The 27,970-nt window shown below is 41.7% G+C and overlaps 3 protein-coding genes across 7 annotated transcripts; 1 reads left to right on the top strand and 2 right to left on the bottom strand.

Moving 5' to 3' along the window:
* Positions 1-57: 57 nt before the first annotated feature.
* Positions 58-8,970, bottom strand: LOC120568148 (cell wall protein DAN4-like). The gene is made up of 5 exons (XM_039815461.1): positions 8,732-8,970; positions 7,519-7,818; positions 3,942-4,265; positions 3,681-3,847; positions 58-1,842 (listed from the first exon to the last, which is right to left on the bottom strand). Exons 1-5 carry the CDS (start codon positions 8,796-8,798, stop codon positions 1,798-1,800), a joined length of 903 nt encoding a protein of 300 aa, XP_039671395.1. The 5' UTR covers positions 8,799-8,970; the 3' UTR covers positions 58-1,797.
* On the top strand, positions 8,970-19,025 carry LOC120568146 (importin-13-like). 5 transcript variants are annotated; one of them, XM_039815457.1, is made up of 22 exons: positions 8,970-9,070; positions 9,543-9,669; positions 10,297-10,422; positions 10,628-11,268; positions 11,348-11,488; positions 11,608-11,749; positions 11,900-12,066; positions 12,291-12,411; positions 12,616-12,763; positions 12,981-13,162; positions 13,742-13,768; positions 13,894-14,028; positions 15,398-15,544; positions 16,008-16,088; positions 16,355-16,492; positions 16,589-16,685; positions 16,763-16,815; positions 16,892-16,958; positions 17,198-17,256; positions 17,371-17,460; positions 17,733-17,914; positions 18,574-18,667. In XM_039815457.1, exons 2-22 carry the CDS (start codon positions 9,601-9,603, stop codon positions 18,665-18,667), a joined length of 2,907 nt encoding a protein of 968 aa, XP_039671391.1. In that variant the 5' UTR covers positions 8,970-9,070; positions 9,543-9,600. The 5 variants fall into 5 exon arrangements, with proteins under 5 accessions (XP_039671391.1, XP_039671389.1, XP_039671388.1 ...); XM_039815455.1 differs by having other exon boundaries at positions 9,017-9,187; XM_039815454.1 differs by lacking the exon at positions 8,970-9,070 and adding an exon at positions 9,185-9,392.
* Positions 18,048-27,938, bottom strand: fzr1b (fizzy/cell division cycle 20 related 1b). Its single transcript, XM_039815460.1, has 14 exons — positions 27,700-27,938; positions 27,169-27,350; positions 26,738-26,839; positions 26,532-26,595; positions 26,283-26,410; positions 26,017-26,099; positions 24,310-24,493; positions 24,090-24,155; positions 23,860-23,962; positions 23,391-23,572; positions 23,012-23,245; positions 21,671-21,775; positions 20,571-20,663; positions 18,048-19,725 (listed from the first exon to the last, which is right to left on the bottom strand). Exons 2-14 carry the CDS (start codon positions 27,244-27,246, stop codon positions 19,684-19,686), a joined length of 1,464 nt encoding a protein of 487 aa, XP_039671394.1. The 5' UTR covers positions 27,247-27,350; positions 27,700-27,938; the 3' UTR covers positions 18,048-19,683.
* Between the last annotated feature and the right edge of the window lie 32 nt (positions 27,939-27,970).

Genomic DNA, 27,970 nt, shown 5'->3' on the forward strand with positions numbered 1-27,970 from the left:
ATGCTTTAGAACTCACCCACATGCTATAGCTGTAAGCTCTTGTACAGTATGCAACAGTATTGTGGTTTCTGTTTTATTATCAAACAGGAAATCCTAATATCAATACATTCTTACAGTCTACATTTCAATGGCATACATTTACATTTACATACATTTATAGTGTAGTTGTTTTTAATGTTAAGCAGGTTGTGATTTTGTATCTGAAAGGTGCTATATAAATAAACCTTACTTACATCACTGGTGGCACTTAACAGCAAAGTAACTCAGAACACACTACGTACAAACTGTGATACAACAGCTAAGTTCCAGCACATTTGCAGGATACTCCAGTTAATACAAGTAACAACAATCTCAACTTGGAAACTCTGTTTTGCCTCTTCTCAGTCTCCACGTAAAGCATTTGAACAACCACCTTGTGCAGAAACAAATACAATCTTTATAAATATGTATTTTACAACACATTTAACAATAATAGTGTGTTTCACCTTTACAATTTGCTCATATTAAAGTGTTTAGTGTAGTGAGGTCTCTTCTCTGTGTGCTTTGGTGGAATAAACATTTGTCATTGAAAACAGCATAACCTTATTCTAGTTTTATATACCAGCATCAGACCATAATGATAAAAGTTCAATAACATGTGTAACTGCACATTAACAGGCTGCATTAATATTTTCTGTATATAATTTGGGGTAACTTGGTAAATTTGAATAAGTGAATGTTATTTTGTGTGTAAGATATGGCTTTTCAATTGTAAAGTCACTTCTGATTTTTGTGTAGATTTTCTGCAAGACCTCAGTTTTAAGACAACACGTGCAACCTGGCAATTTAGTTTGAAAGTGCACTTCACTTATATTTGGTCACCAGGATCATAATTTATATTCCTTAATCATTTTAGGCATGTTGGCAACACTCCCATTTATCTCTCACTCTCTTTATTTCTCACTGGATAACCTGAGGTTGTTAATTACATTACACATTACATCGGAGGACTTCATGCAACCTTGAGCCACATTACCTCAGATGTCCCCTAGGGGGCAATGCGGCCATTCACGCCACATTAAAGTGCTGTGCATACATAGGGAGTCAGTCAGAGGTGCAGCTCAATATAATACGTCCATGGTGCAGAACTTGTAATATAGACTTGAATGTAAACTCGTAATAAAAAGGCAGAGCGCTTGCACACACAACAGGGTGTTCAACGCACCCCTGTTTAAGTTTTTTTTTTTTAAACGTGTTGCTACGTTTTGTGTGGGCTGAACGTGGCCCTGCTAAACGTTTGTTTCAAACTTTACACCCCCAGTTTGTAACATATGCTTTCTGTTAAAAATCTGAACTCTAAAGCCTAAACTGAGATAACCCTGATGACATCATCAGGGGTTATTTTCCTCGACTTAAAGGAGAAGTGTGTCGAATTTAGGGGGGACATGTAATATAATATTCATTATTATGTTTTCATTAGTGTATAATCACCTGAAACTAAGAATCATTGTGTTTTTGTGCAGCTCAATATAATACATCCATGGTGCAGAGGCACTAGTTACTCAAAGAGTTTCCACTGGACTGAAAATCTCCGGGAATGTGGAAAAAAGTAGTTCTGAAACCTCCTAATTAAGAGACTTTATGGATCCGTCTCATGGAACCGCAGATACATATTTATGATCACTGACCCAAAACTCGTCTGCAGAGATGCAGGTGCATCCAGGCAAAGGCTTTTCTTCAGATCCACACTGGTCTTCCTTTGGTGTCTGCTTGGCTTCTGTTCTCTAAGTAGTGGAAGGGGGTGACAGGATGCTTCCGTTAGTAGGTGTATCTGGAGAGTGGCGTGTCCTCCATCAAATCATCCTGGAGAAGATGATTAAAACCAGATTTAGACAAGTTGTTAAGAAAGAGTTTGCAAATATGAAAATGCTTTTACAGGATTACATGGGGTTCTGCATAAGGAGTTATAGAGCTGGAAAGAAAATGGTGCCACAGAGGCTGCGATATCCTGACTTTTAATTTATAGTATGGGTCAACCTCCAAAACCACTAGATCCTACATTTACCATACAACACCTGGATAGTGTAGTTCCTTGGACCCTCCTTGCCTGGGGCACATTTAATCTCAAAATGGTGTGCAACGATTTGCTACGGTTTCTGTGTTGAACGACATGTTTCCTTGGAACAGTGTGCAACGGCTTTGAGATATGTTTTCTCTCGTTTGGTGGGTGTGTCTCATTTTTCGGTGATACCCATTCAGCAGAGACTTGAATGTAAACTCGTGATAAAAAGGCAGAGGTGTTCAACGCACCCCTTTTTCAGTTTAAAAAAAACGTGTTGCTACGTTTTGTGCGGGCTGAACGTGGCCCTGCTAAACGTTAGTTTCAAACTTTACACCCCCACTCCGTAACATATGCTTTCTGTTAAAAATCTGAACTCTAAAGCCTAAACTGAGATATCCCTGATGACATCATCAGGGGTTATTTTCCTCAACTGAAAGGAGAAGTGTGTCAAATTTAGGGGGGAAATGTAACATAATATTGATTATTATGTTTTCATTAGTGTATAATCACCTGAAACTAAGAATCGTTGTGTTTTTGTTCATTTAGAATCAGCCCTTCGTAAGGAGCTGATTCTTCCACGGAGCCCGCCATATTGCTCCGCCATGTTTCTACAGTTACTGTAGAAAGTTGTAGCCCAGAATGTAAAAAACTCGCTGTCCAGAGGGCCTTTCAGGTTTTTACATTATCTAAAGGCCACCGTAGGTTCTACTACACGTTTGGAAAGGGAGGGCTGAGGGAAAGGGTATTTAGTTGGTTGCAATCTGCAACCTTACCACTAGATGCCACTAAATCCTACACACTGCTTCTTTAAGACAGCTCCATTCCCACTACAAGACTTCCAAAGTCACACTACATAAAATGCTGTCTTGTTTTCACACTACTTGACTGACCAGCGACAGGGGCTCACACACTACGAGAACTTTCACTAGAAGGAATCCCAGTGTGTAGGTTCCAAACAACATTTTGTCTCAAAAACATGCGAAAAGTGACACGAGACATGACGTAACATGCACTTCAAGTTGTTGGAGGCTGATTTGCAGCGATAAAACAAAGAAGTAAAAGAAAAGAAGGGCACACCTGTTCACAAAATAACCTGTTTCCACAGGTCTTAACTGTTTTAGACTTTTTTTTTCTTGGTGCAACAGCAACTTTGGTCTGTGTTGTCTGCAACACATACAGTAAAGTTTCAAGCAAGTTACAAGCAAGTTACAGGCAAGTTACAGGTGACCCCTCCTCCTTATTTCCCCTCAGCCTGTATCTTGTGCTCTTACTGGTAGTAGCTCCCTGACAGAGTCCCTGACAGCTCCAGATAATGAGCATGTTAGATATCTGAAATGTGTCTGTGAGGGACTGGCAAGCCTACACATCGCCCTTGAGTGCCGACACCCGAGCACCGAGCCAATGCCGATTTGCCTCTGATCTGGGGCTTTTGTCGGGGAGCTCAAAACTATTGGCGAGTCGATAATCAGGTCTAAAGTCCTATAGTGGGAGCTTGCCATTAGAGCCACACCAGAGATTATACAACTGTTTTCACAGGCTGAGTAGTGCTCCTAAGGACAAGTAAACTGGACAAAAAAAATCACTGGACAGCCCCTTTAGTCACAACCTTACTGCATTGTAATTGACGTATGTATCTTACCATGGGTAGATCCTGCAGCCGATGGAACTCTGGGTGATTTGTTCGCTGGCGGAACTTGAGGAAGAGGATGACGAAGACGATAGCAGTGGTGACGATGAACACTGACAGCAGACCAGCCAGCAGGGGGTCTAAAGGGGAGCTTAAGCGGTAGCGGGGCCCCTTGAGTTCTAAATGACACAACAATGGATAATCATAATAAAACACTGAACACGTTTTTAGAAGGAAACAATAAAGTACAATACAATACACTCATCACCATACCGTCATCTCCAATATTAAGCTCAGATGGGACCTCCCGGTGCGTTGGCCCAGCAGGATCCCGGCGTGGAGCTGAGGTCAAAGGGCGTCCTGTGGTTGTCGGCTGTGCGGTGGCTGTGGTTAGTGATTCAGACTGTGGCTGGATGGTGGAGGCGTGGGCTGTGGTGCTTGTATCCTGCACTGTGTGGGCTGACTGAGATGAAAAGGTTGTGAGGGGATCCGTGGTCAGAATGGCTCTGCCATCTGTGGTTGCGATGTGCTGCGGAGGTGTGGTGCTCTGTACAGTCGGCGCAGAAGAAAGGCTATCTGTGGCAGCTGAAAGTGGGGCTGTGAAGGCAATGCTGCATCAATTCAAAACAGTACAGAGAATTCTTCAAAGGAAACAAACTATACACACTGCAGCCAGAGGTAACTCTACATCAACCTGCTCATGATAATGGATCCCTCCCACTGACATTAAAGCTGCTATATGTAATTTTTTTGTTGTCATGTCCCCCCTATCTTACTTGACAATGCCAAGAAAGCCTGTTAAGCACAATGTTACCTGTTTTACACACTGTTTGTATGTTCATGCATCAAATAACAGCATTCTAATGGTGGTGGTGGATGTCACACTTGCCCACTACTGCATCTTTCCAGTTTTGAAATGGCTGATTCAGATAAACAACAGGTATCCACATAAATGTGGTGAGGGCAACAATGTGCCAAACTCTCAGCTTTAAGTCTATCTGTCCTTCCTAAGTTTGTTAATGCTAGTCTATATCCACGACGTTCCACTTCCGTTGGAATTTTAAACTCTGGTCAATTTATCAGGGCTCTATGGTTTACTGCTCCTCAGATCTCTGCAGGGTAAATTGAGACAGCTCCCAGACCCTCCTCCGCAGCACTGTGGGGGGGAGTGCCCAAAAAAAAAATTATTTTTTTCGAAGAACTTAGCAAAGTACGCCATTGCACCGTCCTTTGTAGTAAGTATGATATTCACAACGCCACAGTGACGTGTTTAAAACCTGATTCCGTAACGTTAAGGTCGGAAACAAATCTCCTGTGGGTGGTATTTCCTGCCACCGCTAAGCGCGGCACTTTATGAATGGCTCCTATATTACAGGGGAACTAAGACATACATTAAAGCATTGTGGTGTTGATTGATATAACATTAGAAAATCCAAAACGAGATAAAGTTCATCGACAGAAAATATATTGGTAACAATTTTGATAAACGATAAATTGTTTGAGATGTTTTTCAAGCAAAACTGGCAATAGTTTGCTGGTTCTAGCTTGTCGAATGTGAATATTTCCGGGTTTTTTTACTCTTTTATGACAGTAAACTGACAAAACAAGACATCTGAAAACACGTGTATGGGTTTGGGGAACTTTACATTGAACAGACCAATTGATTAACCATATAACTGAGAAAATAATGAGTGGATTAATCAATAATAAAAAAAAAAGGTTAGTTGCAGTCACAGTGAATACAGTTAAAGGTTTTTACAAAGCCAGTATTTGTTACAGAACTGTTCTGTTGCATTATAATGTACAGGAGTTTCTATTTTATATTTTTCAGTCACTGCTTTATTATTTTGATAATGTTATTATTTTCTCTGTGAAACTGCTGAATATAAGATAAACACACCAAGCTTACTGTATTTCCCCTCTTTCAACATGAGTATATTCTTACTCCACCTTAAGGACATGTGGCTGTTTACATTTCATTTGACAGCTCATGCTGACAGCTGGGGAGGGGGCTAGGAAAGGGGTGTGTTCAAGGAATTTTGTACGCTTTATAATTACAGTCAGACTACTGTTTACATGTAGGATAGAGTGAAAGGGCAGACAGTCATTAGTTCTCCTGTGGGCAAAAGATAATGGTAAAAAATTGTTTATAAGCTGAGAGTCAGAGACCATAATAGTATTATCATTGTGCATATTCTGCATTAAGTCACAAAGCCATGAAAGTAATTAGTGATGTAATAATCTCGCATTGCCAGACCTTCCTCCCCAGCGCTGCGGAGGAGGGTCTGGCTAGTGTTAGGTTGTAAAAAGTTAAAACCATAGGCTATGTTTTGAAAACATTTTTGAATGGGGCCCGCAGCTAAATCTAATCAAGTAACTACTCTAATCAGTATTTGTCTGGCTCACACCTTCTCTAGCTTCTAGAGAATAAGAAGAGGTCATATCAGTCATTTAGCATACAGGAGAAAGCTCCTTGTCTCCACACATGGAGATCTATTGTATCTGTTTTGGGGGAGCCACCCCCTGTTGGGCCAGACTTGTTTAGAACAAAGAAAATGTGTGTCTCTGTAAACTTGAATATAATCAGCACTACCAAGATAAATGACCTTTGTCTGTGACCTGTAGTAAACTTGAAATTCAGAGGTGTGTCCTTAACCTGAGAGAGAGGAATAAATGTGGGATCAGGAGAAAGATTCGGGGCTTCAATCTGTGACCCCGACAGGGGAAGCACGTTGAAGTCCGCCGTTACAGCGTATTGTTTTGTCATGTCGCATGGCTGCTAAATGTGACCCCACAGGGGAAGCGTGTTTTGCAGTCTGCTGCTGGCAGTGTTTTATGTTTCATGTTTTATTTTTGATTTTGTTTTGACTGTCGTTTTCACCGTGTTGTTTTATTAAACCTTTTGCTAAATCTTTCAATTCGACCCCAGCCTCTCTCCTTCCTCAGAAATCGAACGATCACGTCTTTTAGAGATTATCATTACACTAGTCCACACAGCATTCCGGGATGGGAGAAAAACGTGCTCTGGTTTATTGGCATTTCTTTAAACCAATCAAAATCATCTTGGGCGGGGCTAAGCGCCGGAGAGAGCTATGGCGCTGCTGCAAAATAGTCTCGGGAAGGAACTTGTTTTGGTCGAACGTGTACGATCAAAGGTTGTTTTAGTCGTGCAACAGAAAACTCTGATTGGACAGATAGTCTAGCTAGCTGTCTGGATTTACCCTGCAGAGATCTGTGGAGCAGTTAACCATAGTCCTCAGAAATCCACCGGATTGATTGGTGATTAAAATTACAACACAAAGAAGCAATCCCGGAAGTAGAACGTCGTGGATATAGACGATGTAATGTTTAACTTTTGAAGTGAGAAACTCCCAACAGCGGCTTTTGCCAAGTGACAACTTACACATTACTCTACAGGGAAGTGGTGACAACAGCTAAAAAGGGGGCAAGGGTGTGATCTGGATGGTGATATGTCATAATCTTTGTTGTTTATGGGCTGTTCAAAGAGGCAACACGGCATCATTGGAGAGGGTTATATTTATCTGATCTATAAAAGGGAAGCTCTAAGATGAGGTTGCGACACACATTCTCAATCTCAATGCAGTCATGTGGGGGTCAGGAGGAATATGTTCCTGGAATGCTGCTGGCAGTGGAGCTGATTCTGTTGTTTGCAAACAAGCAGCTTTTAATGTGTGGGATGATTTATTTTAAGAATCTGGACAAAGTAGACAGACTGGACTGGAAAATTATAGATGCACAATTATAGAATTATGGACAAAACGATGACCAGAATTCCTATGTTTCCAAGTTAAAAGCCTATAGAAAGAAGCACAAACACAGTGCAGGTTACCTGAAGGTGAAGTCATGACGACAGGTTCATTTGTGTGTTCAAATGTAGCCACTGCAGAGCTTGCGGTCAACAAGTGTGTTGTATAGACTGCATTTGTTGTCGCAGTCGCTGAAAGGACCGTCCCTTCTGTCTTGGTAATGGTGGTGGTTTGGGTTGAGGTTTCATCCCCGCCTGCGGGATTATGTGTCTGCTGCGAGACCTCATTCCCAGGATCCTCTGTCAAGTCAGGAGATGCTGAGCTTCCAGCATGATTCGGGAGGGCAGCCAGGGTGAGGACAGGAGGAAAAGCACTGCTCTGACCTTTGAAATAAAAGATAAATCATACTAAAGTGATGAAAATGTATTAATCTATAACATTTTTTTTGTCTTTTAGTCCGACCAACAGTCCAAAACCAAAAGATACTATAATAGAAGACTAAAATAACTGAAATGATTCACATGTGAGGAGTTGGAACCAGAGAACCTGAAAAAAGTACTCAAAATGATTAATTGCCTACTATTGCGTATGCTATCATAAAAGTCCAGAGAAATCAGCAAACTCTCATATTGTAGAAGCTGGAACCACAGATTTGGGATTTTTTTTTTTGCTTGCAAATGACTCATCCGATTAATCTATTTTCAAAATAGTTGATGATTAATTTTCTGTCTTTGACTAATCAATTAATTGGCTAACACATTTCAGTCTTCCTTGTGTTAGCAATTTTAATTCTTAATCATGTGTTTCACTGTTATATATTTCGGTGCTGTCCTGCATTACATTTTGTTAATTAAAACATGAGATACAACGAGAAGTCAGAAATTAAGTAGGCCTATATTAAAACTTCAAATAAATAAATAAATAGGAGACTGGTGGACACAAATCATAGTAAAAAAAAAAAAAAAGAGTTACCAAGAAACGCCCACCTTCTTGAACAAAGGAAATCAAAATGATCTGCTGACGTGCTAAGCGGACTATAAGAAGTTAATAAAAATAACTGGACATAATGATAAAATGCAACCAACAGCCTGCTGCTCTGCGTGAACTTTCTATCAGTAGGCTGTCGAGAGCATCATGTGAGGAATCGACGGCTCCAACTCGCGTCAGCAGGATGTGAAATCCGTCCACATAGAACACAAACACACACACACACACACACACACACACACACACACACACACACACACACACACACACACACACACACACACACACACACCAAGGATGACACCTTACCTCTTGTCTGCAAAGAGCCGGTAAGCACCACCAACACACAAAACGCCAAATTTATTTCAGATGTCATCTCCTTCGCGGCTTTCCCCTGCAGATCACAATAAAAACGGAGCAGAGCGGGCTCTCCTCAGCGGCTCTGCTTCTTTAGCTCTGAGGTTGTTTCCGTTACGTGATTTGACAGGGCACATCATCAGCGCTAAAAATATCCTGAGGGAGTCGGGCAGAAGAGAGGCAGGGGTGGGGCTGCACGGCAGGCTGCATATGCGGGCGGCGGTGGGAGCAGAAAAGGCTGCACGTGCTTTATCGTAAAGAGCAAAACGCGTCACCGATTTCACTGAATATGTATGTTTTAGGCTACTCTAGCCTACAGCCGTTTCTTTTTCCTGCCAGTGTCACTCACCTCCGCATCTATTCCTCCGACAGTTTGCAGTCGCTGTTGCTCCGCTGCTCCAATCAGATGTCAGTGCGTCAGAGACGCAGTTGTCTGCGCCAGGAGCGCCTGTTGTAGCGCATGTTATAGCTGTAGCAACTGTTACTGTATTCATGTTTACTGTAGGTATAGGCTTGGCGGCAATGGTAGTTTCTAGACATTAACGGTGATAGGTGAATATGTGTCACTGTTGGCTGGTGGTAATGTGAGAACAACTTTTCAGCCCCCACAGAGGTCAGTGTGTCGTCATGCCTGAGCGCACTGCCCACATGTGTACTGTATGGACAGCTGAATGACCCGCTGCGTCCTCTGTCAGCGTGCTTTGACACACTTTAGAGGACAGTGTCTCGTTTTAATAACTCTTTTTTTTTTTTTTTCGATCAGGCTTTAATTTCTGAGGGATTTTCAACGACAACGGGGAGACACCTTTACGTTGTGCCAGATGGAGCCTCCAGCCAATCCGGGAGTCAGCCCGGCGGAGTTGGAGTTAACGATGGAGAATGTGGAGTCGGTAAGTTACTCGTCAATAATCAACCACTTCACTGGATGATTGTTTATTGAACTATGTCCACAGATGGAGCTTCGGTAACACCATTCAGAACACGAAAGCTAATTTGAATACATATGTTTGTCAAAAAGAGGAGCTGCAGCATCATCTCATAGATGGATATCTTATTTGATAGAATAACTCAAGTAATAGGTTAAAACAAAGTTGGTCAAATAGAAAATGGGGGTTGTTTAATTGTCGTTGGACAGATTGGACAAACTGGACATTTTGTAACATGATACCAGCTATAAGCATATGCTGTCCTAATAATAACTTACACCATGTGCCTTGGATTAGTTGCTATAACAACAGCTATTTATTTGACTCTATTCAAGCAATTAGACATTCAGCATGCATTATTATTCATGCTTGTTGTCTGTGCAACTCAACAATTCAATTAACAACCTGTTACACAATATGCATTTATTGTCATTACTATACCTCCTCAGTCAGGAAATATAAGGGGTACTGATTGTTATTGTGATTTATTACCAAATATGCCGCATCATCAGTACTATCCTTATCAGTTATGACCAAATTACATTTTGTTCAAGTGTTCCCTTTTGTATTGGTTCTTCTCTCCTCCTCTAGGCTCTCTACCAGCTGTACTTTGACCCAGACATGGAGCATAAGAATGTGGCCCAGAAATGGCTGACCCAAGCCCAGGCCTCTGCACAGGCATGGCAGTTCTGCTGGGCCCTGCTTGGCCCTGACAAGGTCTGTTGTGCTTCTGGTCAGACATCTTTACAACTGCACCGTCAACATTTGCAACTATTGCAGTATGCAAGAACATGAGGCATAATGCAGTTAAGAAAGACTGGTTGGATGTCAGAGCTGATTAGAGCTGCAAAACATAAATATTGTGTATATGTCGACAGCATCTGTTACAGTATCTCCATAATGTGAGTCTGTCGCTTTGCAGCTCCCTGAAGTTCAGTTTTTTGGCGCCAGCACCCTCCACACCAAGATCTCCCGTCACTGGAGCGACCTCCCCACAGACCGGCATGAGAGCCTAAAGATGCAGCTCCTCTCCCACATCCTACACTTCTCCTCTGGGCCCAAACTGGTGCTGACCAGGCTGTGTGTAGCCCTGGCTTCTATGGCTCTTAACTTGATTCCACAGGCTTGGTCCCAGCCGGTGGCAGACATGGTGAGGGCCTTCCAACCGCAGAAGCCTGACTCTGAAGGCGGCTCTGGTGCAGAGGCCACCCAGGACCCTCATGCACACTGCCTCGCACTGCTGGAGCTTCTCACTGTACTTCCAGAGGAGTTCCAGAGCAGCCGACTGGCTCACGCTCGTCGTTGCCTGCTGAGGGAGGCCCTGGCTGGGGAGTGGGCGGTGGTGTGTCCCATGCTGCGTCAGCTGCTCCAAAGCCAGGACTCCTCGATCCAGGTGAAAGAGAAGGTGCTCCGCTGCCTGTCCAGCTGGGTGGGGCTGGATGTGCCGTTAGGGGAGAGTCATGAACTGGTCCAGGACTGTTTCACTGCACTGTCCAACACAGAGCTGTTCGACACGGCTGTGGAGACGATAGTCAATGCAATCTCACAACCGGACAGCCAGAGGTGATAAGCACACTGCATCATACATTCATTCAGGTCACAGTCTATTTCCAGGTGTGTGAACCAGAACATGTGTGTGCAGGTACATTGAGGCTCTGGTAAACTTGATGCCTCAGGTGCTGGGTCTCCATGACCAGCTGAAGACAGCAGCTCAGGATGGGGACATGGAAACCTCACACGGTATCTGTCGCATTGCTGTTGCTATGGGGGAAACACACTCCAGGTACACACACACACACACACACACACACACACACACACACACACACCGCCATCCTATAACCGGGCCTTAGTGAATGGCTTTCATTTCTTAATTTGGAACAATGTGTTTGTGTATGACAGGGTTTTGTTGGAACAGGTGGAGCACTGGCAAGAATATCTGGCTTTGGTTAACATGATTCTTTTTTGTACCGGCATCCCTGGGCACTACCCAGTCAGTGAGACCACCAGCTCCCTGACACTCACCTTCTGGTACACTTTGCAGGTAAAAATCATAAATTAATGAGATAAATATATATATTTTTTTACATTAAATGTTTTTTTTTCTTCTTTTCTGTTAAATATGCTACTCATGTAACTGCATTAATGCATTAAATCACCAAGCTTTCTTTCTATTTTTGTCCTGCATGTTCAGGATGACATCTTGTCATTTGAGGAGGAGAAGCAGGCAGTTTACCTGCAGGTCTACAGGCCGGTTTACTTCCAACTGGTGGACGTGCTACTACATAAATCCCACTATCCCTCCCAGGAGGAGTATGCATCCTGGTCTTCTGATGACAAGGAGCAGTTCAGAATTTACAGGTAAGACACAAAACTAAAGGTGGTGTTTAAGGAGCTCTAAAACTGGATTTGACCTCGTTCCTCACAAGAAAGAAAGTCTTTGGATTTGAGTGGACAAAACGTACGTCTGTACCACATTTCATGGCAATTCAGCCAATAGTTGTCGAGACATTTCTGCCAGCGGGGCTTAAGATGGTAGCTATATATATCTCCAAATATGTTTCCACGTCTCTTTTGCATTTCAGAGTGGACATTTCCGACACTCTGATGTATGTGTATGAAATGCTGGGGGCAGAGCTGCTCAGCAACCTCTATGAAAGGCTGGGCAGACAGCTGATGGACCCCCAACAGTCAGCAGTATGGCAGGTAATGTCATCATTAATCACAGATTTTCATTCCATGTACATCTACTATCTCTATAAACTTTTACCTGCACAGTATTTTACAAAGCAGATTTTTTTTTTCTCCAGATTCTCTTTCTTACTGTGTGTAACTCTGTATTCCTACCACCTCCTGATTGTGTTTTCTCTTCCCCTCTCTTGACCCAACATACTTTTTTCTCCTCTTCAGGACACAGAGGCCCTGTTATTTGGCTTCCAGTCCATAGCTGAGACTATAGATGTGAACTACTCTGACGTTATCCCTGGTCTTATTGGCCTCATCCCCAGAATCAACATCAGCAACGTTATGCTGGCTGACACCGTCATGTACACAATAGGTACATAACAGACACCTGTTTCCTATTGTGTCCCTATTAATATAGTCTCATGACTTTGTTTTATTTAATGTTTTACAATAAAGCAGAATTTTACAAAATACAACCAGGATTATTTATGGCCATAGATGTAAATGTTGCCTTCTGGTCTGCACTCAAACCCATTTACACTCACTATCCATGACATGTACCCCCTTACTGCATTACTCCTGTTGGCCAGGATCCCTGGCTGAGTGGCTGGCTGATCACCCCGTGATGTTGGCTGGCATATTACCAATGGTGCTTCAGGGCCTTGTGAAGGCAGAACTGTCTGTGTCCAGTGTATCCACTCTAAAGAGGATCTGCAGGGAGTGTAGACATGACCTCGGCCCCTACACTCAGGACATCCTGACCGTGTCACAGGTCTGACACGCCTTTTTTTTTAAACATCGGTGTGATTACTGTCTTTGTATTAAACGTCACATATTGTAAAAAAAATCTTTTTGCATTATAAAGCAGGTCGGGTACTCTATACTGTGAAAGAATTAACATGCTCAATCCACAGAGAAATGCACACAGCCCTTATTCAGAAACTGGGCTTTTAAACAAGCCGTCAGGACTTCCGTATGGTTGTGATGTACTATGTTATATATATATATATATATATATATATATATATATATATATATATATATTATATATAATATATAAGGTAGAAGAACATGACCCTACAGTGCCGTTACAGTCATTCCCCAGTTGCAATAACGGTGCAGACACACTGACCAATCAGAACAGACCAGGCTTTTTCGGTAGGAAGGGGTTAAAGAGACAGGCGCTAAAACGGAGCGCTTCAGACAGAGTACATTCAGTACATTCAGACAGATAGCATGATAACAATAGTTGTATTTTTTGAACATTAAAGCATGTGAACATGTTCTAGTAGAGACCCAAAATAAGTATGAACCTGAAAATGTTCCCTTTAACACTTGTGTTCCTCTGCAGGATGTACTGGTAAAAGAAATCCATAAGGTGAGTAAACAGCCTTCAGCATTCACCAGTTCTTCTCTGTTCTGTGAACACAAGTGCACCAAGCGCCTCTCTGAGGACATCATGTATAATGTGTGCTGTGTGTGTTTCTGTGTGTCTGTGTGCAGAGCAGCCAGTGCATGTGGTTGATGCAGGCTCTGGGTTTCCTCCTGTCCGCCCTGCCGGTAGAGGAGGTTCTGGGCAGACTTCACTCTCTTATCACCCCTCACGTCCAGCAGCTGGATACACTGGCCCAGCAGGAGGTACATCCAAAGAAAATCCACAAATTAAAACACAAACCAATAAATAAATATATTGTACTGGAGGTGGTTGTGCCCAAGTACAAATTGAATAAAGCAAGTATACTATATTATACTTTAAGTAATGAGTTCATTAGAAGCACTTTATTATGTGTTGTTGCTAAATTTAAATAAAAACATATTATTTTACTGCAAGTTAGGTATTTAAAAAAAAAAAGCCCAACGGTTTACATTAAAGTATGGTTACAAAAGCTTAAAGTAGAGCCCGACAGATATATCGGCAGGCCGATATTAGGCATTTTCCAAACTATCAGTATCGGCATTTATAATGGCTGATAAATGAATATTTAAAAAATAAAATATTAAAGGACGAAACACCCTTCGACCATTTTATGAGTGTTGACGTTGCATAGTTAGTCCATCAGAGGGCGCTCTACAACGTCCCTGTTGGCAACACTCGTGTTTAACCCTTTAAGTTTTATATCTTAAGTTTGTCTTTTTATACATTTTATTTATCAGAACTTAAATATATTTTGATTTTCCTCTGTTCTGTTGTGACAATAAAACAAACAAGTTTATTTTTAAACTGCATTATCATATTATTTTAGTGAGGACTCATAAATAACTACAAATAACTAATTTTAGGGAAATCTGTTTATGTTTTGTTATGCGTTTCTGGATTTAAAAAAATCTGCCAATATATCGGAATATCAGATTTTTAATCACCAAATATTTGTTTTGATATTGGCCTTAAAAATCCTTAGTCGGGCTCTAGCTTAAAGGTACAATTTCATTTTCATACACTATTTATAAGCATATTTGATTGATTGCTTTAAGAAATTTATGTTTGTTGAAGTATCTTTTGAAAGTAATGTCACAGTAGTTGTAGTCCCAGCCTGCATATCAGTTTAGGTTCACAATAAAGTTGGGCCTCATACAATGTAGTATACTGTATGTAGATTCGATATATACTTAAAATAAATATTGATAATTAATAACACTCTACTAGTAAGCAGTAATGATCAAAATAAGTACATGGAAATATTCCTTCAATTATAAATATAGTCAAACAGTTCACTTCAACATAATGCAGTGCACAGTTATCAGAGTGCAGATAAAATACATTTTAATGAGCTAAGTGACACTTATCCAGGGTGACAGTCAGTAAGGAGGTCTGAAATGTCTGTTGACAGAGCCTCAGATACTACTGGCTACTTTTGATTGCAGCATTTGACACAACTTTTACACTAACAACTTATAAATTGCAACCTGCTCGCACAACTGCTGTCACCTTTGACAATATCTTCACTTCAATTGGGACTGTTATCACAAGGCTACATATGAAACCCATCCTTGTTGTCTCCCTTTACAGCCTGATCCTACTAACAAACAGTCTATTATCCACATCCTGGGGATGCTGTCCAGTCTCTTTACCACTCTGGACATCAACAGACAAGCAGACAGCTCAGAGGGAGCATCCAGCCCAAGAGTCACTCCCTCACAGATCACGCAGAATCCAGTGAGTTTAGCCATAGAAATATATATATAATGTTTATATATATATAAATATATATCATACCAGCTACTATGTTTGAATATTATCAAATTACCGTAACTGTTTCCTTAAACACCAGTCAAACAGTGGTTTATTCATCAACCTTCAGAATGGTCCTTCTTCTGGGCACCCAGATAGCTCAGTCGGTAGAGCAGGTGCCCATATGTAGCGGTTTACTCCTCAACGTGGTGGACCGGAGTTCAATTCCGACCTGTGGCCTTTTGCTGCATGTCATTCCCCCTCTCTCTCCCCTTTCATGTCTTCAGCTGTCCTGTCAAATAAAGGCCTAAAATGCCCAAAAACATATCTTTAAAAAAGAATGGGCCTTCTGCATCTAAATTTCTGAACATGCAAAATTGCTATATTGAACCAAATATACTTATTTTAAATACTATATCTCATATATATATTCAAATTTTATTTGTAGGTTGTTGTTGTGCTACAGCAAGTGTTCACGTTGATCCAAACCGTCCTCAGCAAGTGGCTTGATGACTCAGAGGTAGTAGAGGTAAGAGTATTTTTTTACTGCTTGCATAAATATGTGTGATTGATGTTGATGTAACACCGTCACATTTTTTAAAAGGCTCTCCTTTGTAACAGAAGAAGCCTGATTGAGTGTGAGTGTGTGTGTGTGTGTGTGTGTGTGTGTGTGTGTGTGTGTGTGTGTGTGTGTTGTGTGTGTGTGTGTGTGTGTGTGTCTTGTGTGTCTGTGCCTGTATGATTTATCTATGTGTGCGCTTACTGACTCACAGCTCTCTCCCTTTCCCTCTCCAGGCAGTGTGTGGGGTATTTGAGAAATCAGTTCGAACCCTCCTACATGATTTCGGGCCCATGGTGGCTCAGCTGAGTGAGATGCTGGGGCAGATCTATAGTGCCTTCCCACAAGCCTCAGCTCTGGACCTGGCACGGCAGGTACGCCCCCACAGATCAAAATGTGGATAAAAGCATTATCCCTCCAAACTGCAATTCAGACTCTTTAACATGTTCTTCTTCTCTTTTTTTTTTAAGATGGTTCACATATTTGCCGGAGAGGAACACCACATCTCTAACATCAAAAACCTTATTGAGGTGTTGACTTCTGCCACACTCACTATATTTCAGCAAGGTAATAAACACCTGCACTTAATTCCTATTTACTTTTTAGACATGTTTTTCTGGTCTCAACTTATATTTATTTTACAGGTCCACGGGATCATCCTGATATTGCAGAGTCATTTATGCACCTTCATGCTCAGGTGGGTTGAATATTCTTGTCCATTGTTATGTACATTTGCAGCACACAGAAAACTTAATCACTTTGTGTTCATTTAGATTCTTAAAAGGAAGCCTGATATGTTCCTGTCTGACCGGCTGGATGTTAAAGGGCTGTTTTACAGCGGTGAGTATCACTGCATACTTGTACTGTATACAGGTCATTCTCACGAATTTGACTCAATATCTAATATAGGATCTTCTTTTGCACGTTAAGAACAGCAAATAATAAAAAAAAAAAAATGCGATCAAAACTGATTCAAATTAATTGTAGAGGATAATTTGACCCCTGTTGTAATTTGACTTAGCTTTTTTTTTTCTTTACAAATTACTGTTTAAAAAATATTTGTATCCTGTTTTCTCCAGGGATCCTATCACTGAAGTTCCCAGAGACACCCACAGTTAAAGCAGCCACTCTATTCTTTGTAAGTTGGGGCAGAAATGTGCAAGTTTTAATTGTAAGCTAGTTTTTTTTTTTTTTATCTCATTTCAACTCATGGGCTCATAAATTCTTGTGATTTTTGCCCTGTCCCTTGCAGACAGAGCTGTTGCCTCGTTGCAAAGACATGCCCTCGCTTGGTGAAGTGTTGCACAGAGATGGAAAGCTTCTGACAGAGACCATACTCCAGGTGAACCAGTCATCAGACACAACTAGATATGAAATATTTATCAGTAGTGCCCTGTGCAAAGTCATTATTAGTTAGTTCTGAGACCATGGTCCATGGTGATAATTCACTATAAATAACAATAAATTGAATTATGCGTATTGCTTTTGAGAGCGCCCAATCACTCTTTTGAAACTTAATTATTTAACCAGTGGATGCACTTTATCCCTGATGTTTAAAACCGTAACCACCAAACTGTCTTCTAATGGAAGCGTATGCTTTCATTTCTGTGTCAGGCGGTTGGGGGCGAGTCACCTCGCAGTCTGACGGATCACTTCTCGGAGGTGTTGTTGAGTCTAAACAGACACTGTCCAGCTCTGCTGTCCCAGTGGCTGAAAGAAACGCTTCAGACCCCAGGGTTCCCCTCTGCCCAGGTCTCCACAGAGCAGAAACACACCTTCAGTCAGCAGCTTCTGAGGTGATCATTATCTACCTGTTACACCTTAACTGGTTATGTTTCAAAAGGTGTTATGTACTCAAAACTCTTCATTCATTAAAAAAAACTAAATTTCATGCAGGTGTCTAAAAAGAAAATACTGTAAGAAAACTCATTCAAGAGAGAAAAATGACAAACAAACTTTATCAAGTCATAAGTTCATTGGGTCGCCTCACAGCAAAAGGGATTCTGGGTTGGAAGCCAGCGGCCGGCTTGGGCCTTTCTGCGTGGAGTTTGCATGTTCTCCTTAGCATGGGTTTACCCCGTGAGCTCCGGCTTCTTCCCACAGTCCAAGGACATGCAGGTTTGGTTAATTAGGTAAATTGGCCACTTTAAATTGGCCTGTACGTCTGTACATCCTCGCACAATGAATGAGTCAACACAACAGAAACACATTTCTCTTCATTACAGTAGGAACATGATGGGGGATATTGAGAGCAGAAGTCTCTCAGTCTGCAGTTGCATTAAATAATTTTGCAAACCACATTTTCTGTGCAATAGTAGAGTGAAAACAGAACTGCATGAAAAAAAAATAACACAAATCATAAACTTGGATGACATATTTGTGCCACAAAAATACAGTGCAATAAAGTGACATTTTTCGACAAAAATTCATACATCTTTTTTTCCCTTTCTTCCAGGGAGCAAACCAACAAACGTTGTGTTAAAGAAATCGTGAAGGAGTTTTCTCTGCTCTGTCGGGGCCTGCAGGGGTCTGGATACTCAGATTACTGAGCTGGTAGCGCTCTGAGTTTAAAAGAAAGTTCAAGAGAAAGTTCAAGAGAAAGTAACAAAAGAAAACCCAGAATCTGAATTTGTTTCAATGACAAACAGTGCCAAATAAGACTGTTCAAGTGGCATCAGACAATAAAAAACCATACTGTAATACTTGGACTGAACCAAAGCAAAAACACAGATTAAGTGGACTGTTATTAGGATGACTGGACCTCTGTGCAACATTCTTGATAAAATACCTTTGTAACTTCCCAAGCAGGATAAAAAGAAAAAAGTGTCCCATTGCCTTTTACTGATCTCCAGATATGGATCGACAAGACGCCAATAAACAGTTCATTCTTTGCAGCTGCATGAGAAACTGTGTGTGTGTTCACCTATTTATTGTTTCTCTACTCTTGTATACTGCTTTTGTAGATCATATTCATACATTACAAAATATAGAAATCCCCCCCCGAACACACACACACACACACACACACACACACACACACACACACACACACACACACACACACACACACACACACACACACACACACACACACACACACACACACACACACACACACACACACACACACACACACACACACACACAATCAGGCTTCTTCTTCTGTTACAAAGGAGAGCCTTTTAAAAAATGTGACGTTGTTACATTATATAGCTTATAACTCTACATGTATACTTCTGCTAATATATAATAAAAACAACTTCCTCACTTCCACAACAGAAAAAGAGAACAAGACCGTCTTTTTTTAAGCAGACAACGTGTCCTGGCAATAGACTGCTTGTTTTTTGTGTTTATCAGTGACGTCACTGTGAGAGATGGCAGTTGTTGGAAGTTGGGGCCGCGCCCTCTGTAGAAAACGTGGATTTGAGGAGGGCTGTAGTGGTGACTGGTGCACTGAGATGAGAGGACTCTATGGGCTAGTCTGTGAGTGCTGTTGGTGACTCTGTGCATTTTAACCACAGCTCAGTAGGCTCCTCCTGAAACCAGTCCTGACCCGGGCTGCTCGCTATCGTATTCTTGTGAAGAGATTCAGCACGGACTTTGATTCCTGGGAATAATAAGGAAATTCTGTCAGGTCCATAAAGTCAAGAACACACATGACAATAAAAATGATTTAGGACATTTTTATTGAATAATTGCATTTCAGCTAATAAATTCTGAATTAAATTTTGGCGGTATGGCTCTGTTCAGGGAGTCCTCTGACCTTTCATGAGCACCATGAAATAGCAGAGAGTCAGAGGACAGCAGCAGCATTAGGGAACCCTCACACAGTTTAGGACTGTGAGAGCTGAACTATTCCCCCACATGAACAGAGCAGCAACGATGACATAGAAGCAAATGCCACGTCACACACGACCAGGAGGAGCTGGGGAGGTGGCGGGCGGCAGAGAAGCGAGCAGCAAGCAGGTAGGAGCAAACTGAATCTGCTTTAAATAGGGCGCCCTGTTTGAGTGTAGCCATTGAGCAGCGAGGGGTGTTTGCCAGCTGATGCGCTAATCCAGATCAGCTGATGCAGCTCAGCTGGAGCAGATCAGCTGATGAGACCGTGTTGATGGCCAATAGCGTTAGCAGCGTCTTGACTACCTGGCCTGCCAGAACTGACGCTGACGCTCAATTTAAACATGTCGACAAAAATTAAACGCGCCATATCCTTCGTTCCAAAGATTTCCAAGATATCCAAGTTCTTGGTTGGTCAAATTCAACTTAAACCAAGACCTTATCCAGGCATTGACATGTTTTTTATGATTTTTGTCAAATCAACTTTCAAAGATGTTGAATCATCTACACAAAGAGCCCTCAGCGTTTACAGAGAGCTGAGAGTAAGTGCTTTCAAGAAGTCATTCAGTAACAAAGACATCAGACCTGTGTATATAATGGCTATGTGGCAGGTACCTTGGTGCAGCGTGTCTTACTGAAGACGTTCCAGAAACGTAGCGTCTCGTCCCCAGCTCCTGTAACGATGGCCTCTCCATCTGGTGACACAGCCTCAAATGGGGAGACAAACAGAGAACAACTGGTGAGAGGGTGAACATTTTGGTATGTGTATATCGGGAGAGTTCCCACCTTATGCTAATTTTCAGGTTCATACTTGTAATTATTATTTTTTTTTTTTTTTACTAGAACAGGTTTTCATACTTTAATGTTCAAAAAACATTATTTTTCTCATACTGTCTGTAATACTGTGTATTACATACATATTACCCCAAAAATCACCCATGTAATAAGGCATAGTAATCCAGTTTTAGTCATTTAATAATTATTTATCAACTCAGAAGGATAGCGCTGTTTGTTGTGTGTGCAGTACTGAAACGGATTGGAGGAGATCTATAGGCAGCAGACAGTCACTTCGTTCGGTTTCTTCCCTGGTTGCTTTTTTAATTTTTTAAGATACATTTATTGTGTTTTTTATATTTAGAACATACAGAACATGCAAATACAATTGAACAAGAACAAAAACCCTCCCACCCCCCACCCTCTGTGGTCTCGAGGAAAACAAAGAAAAACAGAAATCCCACCTTGCCTAGTCACTCTCCTCTAAGTTGCTTTTTTTAAGTGATAAGTATAACTATTTAGGTTCTACTACGTTCTTATGTGAGGGCTCTGATTAAAGGGACTTTTCAACCTCCGGCTAAAATGCAGCCTGTACTTTAATGCATCAGTAGTAATAAATCAATAATGTAAATTAAATATAACAAAGGGGCGTCCACTCTGCATAATAAGTGCTTTTACTTTTGATACTTTGAAGTACATTTTTCTGATACTAGTTGTGTACTGATTTTAAATGCCGGACTTTAACTTGTAACAGAGTATTTGTACATGGTGTTATTGCATCTGAATACTTCTTCCACCACTGGATAAATGTATGAAAACATCAGACATGTGTATGCTTCCTGTGCATTTCAGAAACTAAAGGCAGGAATGAGTTGGCAGTCCAGTTCCACTGACCCTTACATTGAACCTGCATGGCCACTGATTTAAACCTACAGTCTTACCAGGTACAGCACTCTGTAGGAGTGTCCTGTCAACTTAGCCACTTGTGTTAGTGACGGATACTTCCACACCAGGATCTGGTTCTGAGAGTAGCCGTGAGTGCTCACCTGTAAACAAAGAGAGAACAATTAACTAAAAATCCAAAACATGTACACGTCTACTTAGTTTGGAGTTCTGTAGTGCTGAGCTGTACTGTATTATATAGAAACAACTGTCAGTATAATTAAATCCAATACAAAACTGACCCTAAGTACAGTACAGTTTCACTCTACAGTTGAATCACTTGAAACACTTACTGATACTGTACCAACAAGTGAACAGTAAGCTTCACATACAGTAGATTGCTAATGCAGAAATATTGCATGGAAGTGAGTACACGCTTTACTGATCGCTTTTTGCTCGCAGGTTTCTCTATAGAGCTCCCCCTACAGCTTCGGAATAGATATTTGGCAGCTCCTATGTTTACTTGTGTCTGACTCCTTGCTCGGTCAGTCTGCCGTTTCCTCTTTCTCTGTTCCTCCGACAATGCTTTCCTAGCTTTCTGCTTCTTTTTAGCAGGCTCAGCCATGACGATAGTGTCAGCAGGTTCCTGAATGGGTGTATGTGTGCAGTGCCGTGAAGCAATTCGTCACATCGCGAGACCTGATATCACGCGATCCTTCGTGACGCTTTGGCCGGCGGCTCGCCGGCCGAAAGTTGCAAGGGTGGGTTTTCTGCTCACAGGCGCTAGGGGGGAGCGAGACAACCACCATTCAACACGAAAAAAAGTCATAAAACCATTCCAATGACTCCGAAGCTGTTCAGTTAAGGTAAATTTAGCTAAAAAAAAAAAAAAAAACTGCATCGTTCCCCTTTAACGAAATATTGGAAACTAAGTGTAAATTAACTGGTCAAAATGTCCCTCTACTTTAGAGAAAAATGCAATAAAAATGTTAATTAATGGCTACATACCGTTCTAACATCTCTACACTGAAAGCATATTATTTGTTTTCTGATAATATAACACATTTCACACTATCTAGCCTTAAACTGTAGTAATACCAACAGTCTACATGGGGGCAGGCTGTTCTTATTTTTATCCAATGTGATTACATTTTTTGTTAATTTATTACATTAATGGATTAAGAAGGATACTATTTATTTATTTTTACCAAATATTAAATTACATTTAATTGGTAATTATATTGTCATTATCCTTAAGCTGGACAATTTCTGCATACAAAGATAACATCTTCGGGGTGGCATATACATTTGAGTGTGTGTGTGTGTGTGTGTGTGTGTGTGTGTGTGTGTGTGTGTGTGTGTGTGTGTGTGTGTGTGTGTGTGTGTGTGTGTGTCCTCACCAGTTCGTTGGCGTGTTTGGACCATGCCAGGTTGCAGACCTGGGAGCCGGTGTCTGTGCTCTGCAGCGCCTGACCCGTCAGTGTGTTCCAGAAGCGCAGGCAGCGATCGGCGGTGCCGCCCCCTGACGCCAGCAGCCCGTGTTGGTGGGGGGACCAGGCGATGGCCTTCACTGCCGCCAGGTGGTCACTGTACTGCTGCACAGGGAGAAGGCTGGAGCTGTTCCACACCAACAACTGGCCAGGAGACAACAAGGAATGGGTTCTTCAAACTAGAACATGTTCACTTTAACAGCCACAGATTATTTAGGCTTTTGCATTTTATTTCATGCAAAAATCACTGACAAAAAAAATTAATGAATTGAGTTTTAAACTCTCTCACTTTATTGTCGTTGCCTCCGGACGCGAGGTGCTGGTGGTCAGGAGACCATTTGAGACCACACACTTCTTGTCTGTGACCTTGCAGCCTCCTTTCAGCCGAAGGGGGGGTTCTGATGTCCCGCTGTAGGATCACTCGGTCCCGACTCCCCGACGACAGCTGCTCTCCGTTCCATGCCAGGGCGCCTTGAGCACAAAGTGGGGGAGGGAAGGTCTCATATTTCACTGTGGCTATCAAAAATCTATCTGCCGTTTCTTATAGGATAATAACAGGTTTGGTGGTACAATATACAGTATATGTTGGAATTTGGGGCTATTAAGTAACAACAAAGCCCAGATGAAATTCTGTTAAAATTCTTTTCAAAACCTATGTTGGGAGATTTTCCTTTATTTCCTTTTAGTTTCCTAAAAGCAGACGCAAACTGATTTTAACCAGCAGTCTGTGATTCCACCTTACTCCAGCTACAACTGACCTACACGTGCCGAGTGACCCTCCAGGCTGGTCAGCTTCCTCCCTCCTGCTGCGTCCCAGATCTGAACGTAACCCTTGTGGGTTCCCACGGCAACAAGACTCCCCTGAAAGGACCAGAGTCAAAAACAAATCACGCTGTTATTTTCCCATTATTTCTCTCCTTACAAACAGTTCATGTTCTCTTATACTACTGTCGTAAATAAGCAGTTCAGTTCAGTTCTGGCAGCTCACCCTCTCATTCCAACAAACTGATGTAACAGAGTCTCCATCCACTGAAAGGTCACATAATCTTGTCACCTGTTAGAACGCAAAGTACATCAATTAACCATTTCCACTTTTCTCTTAGGCAGATCAGTCACAGACTTTCTTCCTTCCCTTCTAGGCATCAACTGAGAAGAAATTCTGCAATAAAACTCAAAGTGTAAATGACTGCCTTTAGTCCTCCTCTGACCTGGCTGGTGCAGGCACTCCACAGGTAGACGCAGGCACCCAGACCGACACTGAGCAAGTTGCCTGCTGACCAGTCCACCAGGTTGAGGTAGAAGTCATCCTGTAGCTCCGGCGCATCCAGCACTTTGAAGGGGATCTTGGAGATCTTACGGGCTGGTTTACGAGGAGAGCGGAGCAGCTTGTGACTACAGAAACATCGAGACAAAAATAGGGAAAGTGTAGTTATCTATAACGGCATATTAACAGGGCCCGGGACCCCCACTGACACAGTATCTTAAACCCACCCCAGACACTACACGTTACATTAACAAACATCCTGGACTGTCCATTGCACATACTAAATATCCTGAACTTTTGCACATCCCTCAACATTTTTGTTATATATACATATACACACACACACATACACATATATACACACACACACATATATACATACACATATATACATACATACATATATACATACACATATACATACACACACACATATACACATACATATACACATATACACATATATATATATACATACACATATATATATATATATAATATATATTAATATATATATATATATATACTATATATATATATATATACACATAAATATACACATACATATATATATACATATATATATATAATACATATATATATACATATACATATATACATTACATATATACAAACATATATATATACACACACATATATATATATATACACATATATATATATATATATAATAGACACATAGACATACACACATAGAATATAACATATAAACAAAATACACATAAGATACACACAAAAGATAAGACAAGACAAAAGAGAAATAAAATATAAATATAAAGAAAAAAAAAAGATACACAACAACTCTCCCAAAAAGTGAGTACACCCTCACACATTTTTGTAAATATTTCATTATATCTTTTAATGGGACAACACTGAAGAAATTAAACTTTGCTACAATGTAAAGTATTAAGTGCACAGCTTGTGTAACAGTGTAAATGTGCTGTCCCCCTCAAAATAACTCAACATACAGCCATTAATGTCTAAACTGCTGGCAACAAAGTGAGTACACCCCTATGTTAAATTCCCATAGAGGCAGGCAGATTTTTTATTTTAAAGGCCAGTTATTTCATGGATCCAGGATACTATGCATCCTGATAAAGTTCCCTTGGCCTTTGGAATTAAAATAGCCCCACATCATCACATACCCTTCACCATACATAGAGATTGGCATGGTTTTATGTCTGTTAGCCTAATAGCTGGTTTGATTTGCATTGAGGGATGATGTTATGGAAAGTACCCCATGCCAATCTCTAGGTATGATGAAGGGTATGTGATGATGTGGGGCTATTTTAATTCCAAAGGCCAAGGGAACTGTATCAGGATGCATAGTATCCTGGATTCATGAAATAACTGGCCTTTAAAAATAAAAATCTGCCTGCCTCTATGGGAATTTAACATAGGGGTGTACTCACTTTTGTTGCCAGCGGTTTAGACATTGATGTTCAGGGGATTGTCTTCAGGATATATATAGTTGATTTACCTTTTTAATATGTTAATGTTTAGGTATGCACCATCCACCAAGGCAAATTCCTTGTATGTGTTACTTACTTGGCAATAAATCCATTTCTGATTCTGAGCATAGTTTAAGCAGTGTTTCTGTTCAGTGTGCAGTATGTGAGATATGTCATACCTCTTGTTGCTAAGTGGAGAAAGGGAGTAGGGTGAGACTTCATTATCGCTATCGAAAGGCACTCTCTTAGTGTGGACAGTGTACTGCGGAGAAAGCAGAATTATAGTCAAGGATTATTTTGCAGTTAAGTCACTCTAGCAAATGACTTATTATCATTACTACTTGCTTTACAACTTCATCAATACGTCAGTGTTAGTGTTTTTAAGGAGCTTTTTGGAAACAAATTAGTCTGGAATTGGATAGCCATTTTTTTTCACGACTCATACCCTAAAAAGGCTGTGAGAGTCTTGGGAGAGGACTGCATGCCGCCGGTCATCTGTGTGAGGGTCTGGCACAGTCTCTATCCCTGCCCCCAGTAACTCATTCCTCAACAGGGCAGCATACGCCACAGCATCTGGAGGGGTGGCAGTGAAAAAGGTGATGGAAACACAGATGGTCTAGAGATACACTATAGCTCAGGAAAAGAAAAGAAAAAACGACAACTGGGGGAATTCAGAGGTGTACACATGTCTGACCTTTGCTCGAGTCTGAACTGGCATCCTTTGCTTTATGGTTCTGATTTGGGGAGCGGCAGTTCTCCTGCAGAGAGAAAAGGAAGGGTTTACAAGTTTTTTTATATATATATATATATATACACACCTTTGACTATCAAACTGTGTTTTTGTAGGGCAGTGTAAAAAGTCAAGTGATTATGTAACTGAGGAGATGAAGAACTGCTCACATTGGCGTAGTGGAAGTTGATGCTCCAGTTGCTTCCAGCTCGGGTGGGAATGAAGCGGTCCCCTGACTTAACACTGACAGGACTGCAGGTAACACTTACACACTGGGATGGAAAAAGAGGGACAGTGAATTTGCAGCAGGGATTTTACTACCGGGCACAATATTATTCGGGGCATTTACTTACACAGACACACACACACACACACACACACACACACACACACACACACACACACACACACACACAAAGTGCGTGGCACTATCTTTGTACACTAACAAAGCTGTCGGGACCCCACAAGTATACTGAACTCCCGGTTTTTGGATCCCACAAATATAGTTAAACACGAGCACGCGCACACACACACACACACACACACACACACACACACACACACACACACACACGATTTACTCACAGTCTCTGTATCTCACCTTTGACAGGCGGGCCTCTGTCGGCAGGTTCTGGTGGTTGATTTGCCTCAGCAGCCGTCTCTCGTACTCTTGGTCCATCTCCTCAGGGCTGACGAGCAGCAAGGCCCCTCTGCTGCCCTCCCCGCCCCCCCTTTAAACCTCCGCTCCCTCCCGTTGAGGAAATCCACCCTGGAGCCCCATCTCTGTGGGAAAACAGCTCGTCTTAACACAGAAATACAAAGATACAAGCAGCTCTTTTGGCTGTGTGTTATGAACACATACCAGGTGGCCTGTTTAGCACGATGTCTGTACATGTCAGCGCACGTCAGGTACGCGGTACTAACGTTACATGGTTTAAAAAACCAAGTGTGCATTTGCCGTTTCTTGCTCGCATAAACACAGACAGATATCGAAGTAAAATCGGATCCATATAGTGCGCTAATGACAGCTGCGTCGTTGTCATGGCATCGTGCGCACACAACAACCCATTTAAACAGCAAATGTTACATCAGCAGCTCAGGACCCCGCTGCTCGACAGCGAGGCGTTCTTACCCGACTGGCTCAGGTGACCAAATCAGCTGTCATCTCCGGTTGAAAATGTCAGTGCTGCAGCGGGGGGGAGGCTCAGGGGAGGCTATGGTCGCTTTCTTCCAAACAGCGGTACATCCAAATGCCAACGCGACTCACTGGTGTTGTTTATGTTCGCGACAAAAATGGCGACCGAATCAGCTGTAGCAGAAATTCGTTGGTTGACTTCTGCTGTCTGTGCAGTGTGTGCAGTCAACGCAGTGCGCAGCTCAACAGCGCCGCCCGCTGGCGATAG

The sequence above is a fragment of the Perca fluviatilis genome, chromosome 11, assembly GCF_010015445.1.
Source record: "Perca fluviatilis chromosome 11, GENO_Pfluv_1.0, whole genome shotgun sequence".
NCBI classification, from domain to species: domain Eukaryota; kingdom Metazoa; phylum Chordata; class Actinopteri; order Perciformes; family Percidae; genus Perca; species Perca fluviatilis.

What these genes read in the sequence shown, in the direction of transcription:
- LOC120568148 (XM_039815461.1), bottom strand. Translation starts at nt 8,798, where the DNA reads ATGACATCTGAAATAAATTTGGCGTTTTGTGTGTTGGTGGTGCTTACC. An exon ending in CGTCATGACTTCACCTTCAG is followed by an intron (nt 4,266 to 7,518) that starts GTAACCTGCACT and finishes TTGCCTTCACAG; the next exon opens with CCCCACTTTCAGCTGCCACA. An exon ending in GCTTAATATTGGAGATGACG is followed by an intron (nt 3,848 to 3,941) that starts GTATGGTGATGA and finishes TGTGTCATTTAG; the next exon opens with AACTCAAGGGGCCCCGCTAC.
- fzr1b (XM_039815460.1), bottom strand. Translation starts at nt 27,246, where the DNA reads ATGGACCAAGAGTACGAGAGACGGCTGCTGAGGCAAATCAACCACCAG. An exon ending in TCAACTTCCACTACGCCAAT is followed by an intron (nt 26,596 to 26,737) that starts GTGAGCAGTTCT and finishes TTCTCTCTGCAG; the next exon opens with GAGAACTGCCGCTCCCCAAA. An exon ending in TCTCCACTTAGCAACAAGAG is followed by an intron (nt 24,494 to 26,016) that starts GTATGACATATC and finishes ATGTTTCTGTAG; the next exon opens with TCACAAGCTGCTCCGCTCTC.
- LOC120568146 (XM_039815457.1), top strand. Translation starts at nt 9,601, where the DNA reads ATGGAGCCTCCAGCCAATCCGGGAGTCAGCCCGGCGGAGTTGGAGTTA. An exon ending in CGATGGAGAATGTGGAGTCG is followed by an intron (nt 9,670 to 10,296) that starts GTAAGTTACTCG and finishes CTCCTCCTCTAG; the next exon opens with GCTCTCTACCAGCTGTACTT. An exon ending in ATACACTGGCCCAGCAGGAG is followed by an intron (nt 14,029 to 15,397) that starts GTACATCCAAAG and finishes CTCCCTTTACAG; the next exon opens with CCTGATCCTACTAACAAACA.